Consider the following 8,618-nt stretch of genomic DNA (forward strand, 5'->3'; position numbering starts at 1 on the left):
TTCATGATGCAGCTCTGTGTCTCTCTGATGCTGCTGATGGTGCGCCTGCTTGCTTCAGGCACTGTTGTTTTGTTTCTGTGTCACTGCTGAGTTTTACATCAACTCCGCAAGTTGTTTTACTCTCTCTGCTTTACAGAGGAGAAAATTTAGGCTTGGAGAGGTCAGGCGGCTTGCCCAAGGTCTCGGGGAGTGGAGGAGTCAGGACTGTCGCCCCGGGTGGCCTGGATCCAAAGCCCCACTCCCTTTCTCTCCTCCCCTGCCAGTGTGCTTGTGTGCGTTCCTGGTACGGCTCAGTGTGCTCCATTGTCACTGTGTCTCAGCCGCCTTTTTGGTTTGGAGCTGTTGTCTGAGCCGTGGAGGCCTTGCATGCCCGTGGCCAAGCAGCGATTTCTCCTGCAATAGCCACTCTTATATAGTTTTATAGTTAGTAAATGCACACTTCTCTCCTGGTATTAAGGGGTCTGGGACATGAGGGCAGCACTCTTTGCTCCCGGGTAGTCACGGTGTGTGGCCTGTGCCTGGTTGGGGCGCTGGGATGGGCGGCGTGTGGATCCCTTCCCGTGCCTCTCTGTCCTTTTACAGAAGTCCATCCACTACTGGGTGTGAAGGGGGATGGCAAATCCAAGAAGAAGCAAGCAGGCCGGCCTAAAGGATCAAAAGGTAAAGAGAAAGATTCTCCATTTAAACCGAAACTCTACAAAGGGGACAGAGGTTTACCTCTGGAAGGATCAGCGAAGGGTAAAGTGCAGGCGGAGCTCAGCCAGCCATTGGCAGGTAAGGACACACTGGGAGCGCTGTCTGGCTTGCTTCGCGGCCTTGCTTTGTACAGCCCCTGACTCCGTTTAACTGCAGCACCCTTTCCTTCCTTCCCTCCTTTTCCCGCTGGTGGATTTTCGCAGAGTGTTAGGCTGCCACCAAGGGTAGGCTAAACCAGATTTGGCTTAATTCAGTGGCTCTTAACCTTGGGTCCATCAGTAGATCTCAGGGGATCTATATTCCCTTGATATTATATACAAAATACTATGTGAATATTTTTGTGGGGAAGATATGCCCATAGCTTTCATCAGATTCCTGTAGGAATCCATGGCCCCCCAAAAGGGTAAGAACCCCTGGTTTAATTCATTTCTTTGCCTGTATTTGCTTCTAGATTTTTTTGTTTTGTTTTGCCTCAAATGAAAGAGCCAGACAGATTACCAGAAATAGAAGTTTGCTTTATACAACCCTGACTGTAGTGTTTTGTCTTTCTTTAAACTATTCAAATCCCAGAGATGGTGGTTCTCTCTCTCCGTAGTCTAGAAGCAATAACAAAAAACTTGTCAGTAATACCAGCATGTTAAAGAAGAAGGTGAAATGTTTTTCCATATAGGAGATTATTACCAAAAAGACAGCAATTACAGTATCCGTGTAGCTTCTTAACACCTACACCTTTGAAACTTCCTGAGTTTTGTCACTTTTATATGATGGAGGGAGTTTATTGGGGGACGGAGAACAATTTGAATTTCCTATCAAGTACTTGTGAATGTAGGGTAGATGGTCTCTTGTTTGGAAAACAGTAATCAAATGGAGTCCATTTGTATTCAGACATTTTGGGCTTTTGGAAAATGTTCTGTATATGAGCACTACTTTAGTGAATACAGTGGTCTGAATATCCTGCGGCTAGCTCAGTAGACTCAGACATAGGACTGGGAAAATACCAGTGGTTGTATTCAGGTTTTTTCCCTCTTGCTTTAAAATTTTCAACTTCAGGGTGTGACCCCCAGTGTGCTGATGGGACACATGACTAGACGGTGAAACTGAGTTCCTTGTTTGAGGTACACCTGCAGTTAATCGTGTGAACGGGAATTCTCTTCAGTTGGGAAGCTAAAGCCTACTCAGTTACTCATTTAGAGTAATTCCACCTCACATGCGCTGGATTTAAATTTTAGGTGTTCACAGCCAACACATGACACTTGAGCCACCAACATGTTTTCCTCAACAGCAGTATTTATGGTGTTCCACTGAATACCAGTTTGCACCTCCACGTTCAGTACACTTAAGGCTCTCTATATATTTTAGAATAGCTGAGAAGAGTTACATGGCCATTGCCAATGAAGATTGCAGGTCAGTAATTGATTGATGTAAAAAAAAAAAAAAGATCCCTCTATAACCTATTTTTTGTACAAGCTGGTGCCACTACAGAAAAACACGGTTTAAATTTCAGTAGATTCCTCTGGCTTAAAAAGCTGAAATGCTTCAGGGTGATTTAAAATATGGCCAGAGGGATGCCTAGGTGGCTCAGTCAGTTAAGTGTCCCACTCTTGATCTCAGCTTAGGTCTTGATCTCAGGTTCGTGAGCTCAAGCCCTACATTGGGCTCCACCCTGGGCATGAGGCCTACTTAAAATAAAATGTGGCCAGACATACTGAATTAATTGAAATACTGTAGGACATAGTCTCCTAGCTTCTTCAGAACCTGCCAGTAATTAATCATTTGCTTTTTAACAGTATGTGTATGGCATATAAACCATTTAAAAGTTTTTGAAAATTCACATTTTCCTCTCTTTAATACAGTGATTTCAACTTTTAATTATAATTGATGTGGTCACTAGCAGTAAGTAAGTATCTCTGGCCTTCCCCACTTGGGTTTCTGTCAGAGACACCATGAGCCGCTGTTAGATTTTAAGCTCAAGAGTATAAGAGCAGTGGTGTTTCCCAGCGATACTTCAAAAATGTCTAAACGAGAGTCCAAATCAAATGTCGGAAAGTTTACTCAGCCATTTTTATTTCCTGAAATTCTCAAAATATTGAATAGCTCGCAGTGAAATTTTGAACTGTGTGTGAAATAGATACTTCAGCATTAGAAGTCGTGTTTGAAAGCTCCTAGCAAGAGTGCATACCAGGATCTAGGACCTATTAGAAGTGTATTCCTGCTCACTTTGCTGACAAGATTAAATGAGGTTCTGACCTCAGTAAAGGCTAGAACCTGTATCCTGAGCAGGTGCTGTAAACTGGACTTTCACTTTGTGCATTATTTTTATTGGGTGCTTGAGTTGATCAGCCTTAGAGAGAGGCAGCTGTTTTAGTATATGTGCTGCCGAAGCGAGCACGAGAGGCAGCTGTTTTAACAGCTTCACCCTCCAAAGGGACTGGAGGAGACTTCCGCATACAGGCCAGGGCGGTGGTACCTTTTCTGACGACACACACACAGAGCAACTGCGTAGATGATGCAAACATCCCACCAGCTTCTCGTGACTGTGTGCAGTGCATCCTTCCCCATGTAAACTACACTTCCTTCCTCCCATTTTCTCCTTGCTCCTCTGGCCCTGTTCCTTGACCTTTGCCTGAATGGACATCTCCAAAACTGCAGTGGCCGGGTTAAACCAGAGTGCTGAGGAGCAGGATCTTTAAAAAAACCTCAAAGCGGGGGCACTGTGGTTTGCTTCCACGACTTTCTCAGAAGGGCTGCACCCTGTGTGGCTTGGAGCTTTGTGGAGGCTGCACATCACAGGCGGTGAAACTGGGTGTCTTATAACTCCATCAGACGTCTGAGTTTCGAGACAACCTATCATACCTTTTGTGTGGGATTCTTGGGGCAGAGGCCGGGGTTGGCCTGCAGGGTCCAGAGCGGGCAAAGGTTGGCTGCCACATGCTGATTTTCATTTGGTTCTCCCTGCAAAGGCCACTGAGGTGAAAAAAACCTCTTCGGCAGTTGAGTTCTGTATCCTTCCACACCTCAGATTTTCCATGAAAAGCGGTATGCGGTCATTGTAGATTTTCCGGGAGATAATAAGAAGCGAAACTTGATCCAGAATGCCTGAGGTTGAAGCATCTTCAAGAGTCAGTTCCGTCTGGAGGTTGTATTTGCAGATTCAAGGCTTTGTGGATCTCGCCTCTGCCCCAGTGCCCTACTTTTCCATCAGAGCTAAATTGTTGTTGTTGTTCTTTTTAAAGATTTTATTTATTTGACAGAGAGACACAGCGAGAGAGGGAACACAAGCAGGGGGAGGGAGAAGCAGGCTTCCCGCAGAGCAGGGAGCCTGATGTGGGGCTTGATCCCAGGACCCCGGAATCACGACCTGAGCTGAAGGCAGCCGCTTAATGACTGAGCCACCCAGGCGCCCCTAGAGCTAAATTGTTTGAAGGAATTATAGGTGCAGGCTGTGTTGTTGCTCAGCCTAGATAAATGGCAACTGTTTGTTAAAATCTGCAGTTGACCAGTTATGGAAGGAGCTATTGCATGAGCCTTCACCGGCCCTGACAAAGCTGCTACGGTCTTTTGGACGTTGCTATAGGAGATTATGCAGGAAGGTTGGAAGACACCTAGACTGCTATAGAAATAATCTGGCCATCTGGAATCTGGGGCTACAGAAAATTCTTCCCTATCAAACAGCTCATTGGTCTTAGCTAGCATCAGTGGACCCACACCCATGAAGACACACCTTCTCTGATGAATGAGGACCCATCAGGGGAAGCTTACTTAGTGAGGATAGCCCTGAGCTTGGGACTTCTCGAAAAGGCCCGATCAACATCAGCACCATCTATGTGATTCCCCTAAATTTCCTTATTAGATTCTCTCCAGAGTACAGTCCTCAGAACAGAAACTTGACATTGAGCAGAACCAGCAGGGTCCTTGTTGTCCTGTGAGGGCTCAAGGATTGCCCAGGAATTAGGGCTTCTTGGCAGTAAATGTCATCAGTAGCAAGTGTGACAGAGTTGTGGCCCATCACATACATGGTCTAAAGGGCTCTTGGAAAGGTGGCATGAAGTGGTTGGTATATACCTGGGTCTCCTGGGGGTGGCAAAGGCCAAAGTGAGCAGAGGTGCTACTTCTGGGGGCGCGTGGACGCCATGCGGATTTCCCTGCGTGTGGCTGTGCCACCGCCCTCCTGGTGCCGGGCACCACCCCAGGCCTCTGAGCCACCTCCTCGATCCGATTGTTTTGAGTGCTTGGTAGGGAGTGGGGGTTTTTTCCCCACCTCTTCTCTCTTTTTTTTTTAAATGATCAGTCTTTCAAAGACTAATTCATGAACTCCTACTAAAATCAGATAGCTAGTAGATACTCTTTTTCATTCTTTGTGATCTTACTAGCGGACTAAGGTAATATTTGAGAGTTCATATCCAGCGTTTTCTTAGGCCGCCTTAGCTTTGGCTGCCGTCGGGAGGACCAGTAACAGCTCATCATGAGCCCAGTTTTTCTTAATTTTATGTTACTGGCGATTTCCTTTATGTTGCAGCAAAATACTGTGGATCCTCGGGGCAGAATTTTAAATAGCCTGGAGCTCTTCTCTTGTGTTGCTGTTGCTCTTTATCTACTCATAGTAGTATTGCTGGCTGTGGTTTTGGTTTGTTACCTGATGCCTTGACAAGCCTTTACTTATTTACTTATTTTGGTCTGTCCATGTGAATGAGAACTATACTGAAACATTAACTGACCTCAGATAATCAGTATAATGATTATTATTATACTCATTAGTCGTCTTGAGTGCTCATTATTAATACTATTGATTTGTGATCAAACCAGTTTTTCCTGTCGTGATTTAGGCTTAAAACGTTAGTGGTGTGTTCATTTTTAAATGGCTAAGAGAAGATTGGTCAGGGTACCTGTGGGAACACTCAGTCAGATTGGCCTTAACGCGGTAAAGGCATGGTGTTGCACCCTGTGGAGTGGATTCCCCCACCGCAAGGATCAATGGGACACCTGTGTGGCTCAGTCGTTAAGCATCTGCCTTCAGCTCAGGTCATGATCTCAGGGTCCTGGGATTGAGCCCCGCATTGGGCTCCCTGCTCAGCAGGAAGCCTGCTTCGCCCTCTCCCACTCCCCCTGCTTGTGTTCCCTCTCTCGCTGTCTATCTCTCTGTCAAATAAATAAATAAAATCTAAAAAAAAATAAATAAAAATTAAAAAAAAAATCAAGAAGTTATGTTTTGAAAAGCAAGTGCTAAAGAAACTTTTTCTCTTACTGAAATGTGTAAAGTTTAAATTTGATTTTTAACAATGTAGCATCCAGAAGAGTTTATATCTCCTAATTTCTCATCTGTCCTCAGACAAATGGGAATATATTTTTATTGCCTGTTTTCATCTGTGCTTGAACTTTTACTTTAAAAATCAGGTTAAAAGCAAAGTTTAGAAGTGGATACTTTTCTTTCATAACTGGGACAATTATTTTTTAACCATTTTATACCTTCAAGTGGCATATTTCCCGCACCCCCCACCCCAATTCTGATGACATCTGGGAGGATTTTCTTCACCTTGTTCTCTTCTTACACTTCCTAGTTAATATTTCACAGCAGCCCATTTAAGGATGTCCCTCAGAGGTTGAACAGCTTCTATGGAATAATCAGGGAAGTGTTCATTTGATTTTACTATTGAGGATTTTATTTACTGATCAGTTGTTGGCACATAGAAATGCCGGCAGTAGGTTTCATTAACATTTCACCATATTGGGATTCTAAGGTGAGGAGAATGTCAGTTAAGGCCCAGGGGTGCTTGGAAAAGGGTCTCTTGCTCATTGTTAATTATTTAGTGAGTCATTAATATATGAAAGATGAAGAGAAGTAGCACCCTAGAATTTCCTTTCCTCTACTTACTGCACTCCTTGGATTATAAAGCATTTATCAACATGTTGGAGAATGGTTAGCAGCTTAGAAAATGTGTAGAACTCTGATCATTTTGCCTTTTTTTCCCCTTTGGGGCAGTACTAAGGGAAGTAGTAGGATGGGAGTTTGGGATTTGGATTATTTGTTGCTTCAGTAAAGAGTAAATGGGAGTTGCATTGGTTTTAACTTAAAGGGGGAATTCTTAGCGCATGTGGGCGTGTCAGGCATCATCCAGCATCGGTCAGTGTTTCTGGTCATGCACGCTGCTGGTCCAGGTTGATGCTAAAAGACGTCTTTTTTGTGTCTCATCTCTTTAGCAGGGGGAGCAATCTCAGAACTGTTATGAAGACGCTTGAAGTTCTTCGTTCTTCCCCACTTTGGCATCATGTGGCCTCTGGACACTGTGGTCAGTCATTTGAGATTGACTTTAATTTAAAACAAAGGCCTCTCCCTCCAACCCAGGAGGTGGAAGGAGTGCATCGTATATTTGAATGACGAAGTGAATTATGGAAGAAGAGTACACGGCCCTTCCCTTTCAAGCATAAGTCCAAATAGGCTCTCAGGAATGAGGATTTGTGAAGACATCAAACAGGAGTTTTGACTCATTCAGACTTCAGTGCTTAGTTATGTGGCTGGAGAAAAGAGACCAGTTTTGCTCATCTAACTATTGTGCCCAGGATCATTTTGACCTGACATTTCCTATCCTATTTGCCTTCCATCCTCCGTGCATGTCCTCGAGTGACTTACTCTCATCTGAAGTTTTGCTGCCGGTATCCTAGAAAAACTTCTGTTGCATATTCTGTCTTCCATTTTTAAACTTAACTCTCTCACCAGATACCTCCTATATTTCCCTATTTTGTACAGAGGATGGGCAGAAAAGAAAGTGCTCGAAAGCTTTCAAGTTTTCAGAAAGGGAAGAAAGATAAGAAAGGCCCCCTCTTTTTGGCATACCCAATTTTGCTCCAGAAGCTGGGCTGTAAGAGGGTCAGGGTTTTTCTTTGTTTTCCTTCCATTGCATGTTTTCCTCCAGTAGTGGTTCATTCTCATTAATCATGGTTTTTGAAGATAGCGAGTTTCATCTATCTGCAGCAAAGAATCATCAGTAGTTCATATTGCTTCACCTGTGCTGGTGTCCAGAGAGGGAAACAAACCAAGGGGTCTCTCCACGAGCTTCTTTTTTATTGGGGTGGGGGAATCTATGCAAGGACTAAAGTCAAACCGTCCACAATCAAAGCAGCAACAACACAGTTCAAATCAAAGATCAAGGAAAAAAAATTTTTTTTATCGCGTGTGGATCTCTGTCCCTTCCCTTTTGTTGTGACATTTTCTCCTTCTTGTATCCCCGCTCCTCCGTACGACATGTTTTCAGTCTCTTCCTTTCTGTGAAAGGTTGCTTAGTTTTTTAAAAAATTTTTTTACTTCCTGCTTCTTGCTTTTGCTGTTCTTTATATACAAAGTAGCAGATAGGATGGACGTGTACCTGAGGTGTTTGAAATTCTCTGAGAATTCTCTGAACCCAGAGTCCCAGGTGTGGAGAGGACTCTCTGCAGAGAGCTTTTAGCTGACCTGGGCTGTCATCGGTGCGGCATCCTCCGGGGAGAGTCCCGCCAACAGCTGGGTGCTCCTGTGGGCAGCCCCACACGAGTGGGTTACCTTTGGGATTTTAGGATAGCAATCAAAGTAGACTTACATCAGGAAGAGCCTCTTTCTCCTGCTCCATCTTTTAGAACCAAAATATTCCGTAGTTGAAGTAAGAGCTCCCCCTGAGTCAGTTGCGAAATGCCTGTATTTTTAGCCGCCACGGCTTTTTTCGGCTTTTTTCCTTAAATGCTCATTTTGTGAATTTCATTTCTTATTTCACATCCTACCAGTGGTTGAGATTGGCAGGTGGCTCACTGGACGGGTTTTTTGTTTTGCACACATTATTTCCATTCCATTTCTCTGTGGACGTGCACCGTGATCTCGATCTTGCACAAACTGTGATACAGAAGGTCTCTGCCCTACTTACAGGGGCAGAGTAGCTCGGTGTCCTCTGCCTGTGTGT

At 44.3% G+C, this 8,618-nt stretch overlaps 1 protein-coding gene across 3 annotated transcripts in view; it reads left to right on the plus strand.

The window, feature by feature from the left end:
- Positions 1-7,971, plus strand: part of RBBP5 (RB binding protein 5, histone lysine methyltransferase complex subunit) — a 35,618-nt gene extending 27,647 nt beyond the window's left edge. Inside the window, exons 13-14 of one of the 3 annotated variants that reach the window (XM_035010226.1) lie at positions 583-774; positions 6,892-7,971. In XM_035010226.1, coding sequence (XP_034866117.1) covers positions 583-774; positions 6,892-6,920 — 221 coding nt within the window. In that variant the 3' untranslated portion in view covers positions 6,921-7,971. Of the gene's footprint in view, positions 1-582; positions 2,525-6,891 lie in introns of those variants that run through there. The other 2 variants (XM_035010227.1, XM_035010225.1) reach the window with 2 other exon arrangements.
- Positions 7,972-8,618: the final 647 nt, after the last annotated feature.

The sequence above is a fragment of the Mirounga leonina genome, unplaced genomic scaffold, assembly GCF_011800145.1.
Source record: "Mirounga leonina isolate KUSES-001 unplaced genomic scaffold, KU_Mleo_1.0 Mir_154, whole genome shotgun sequence".
NCBI classification, from domain to species: Eukaryota; Metazoa; Chordata; class Mammalia; order Carnivora; family Phocidae; genus Mirounga; species Mirounga leonina.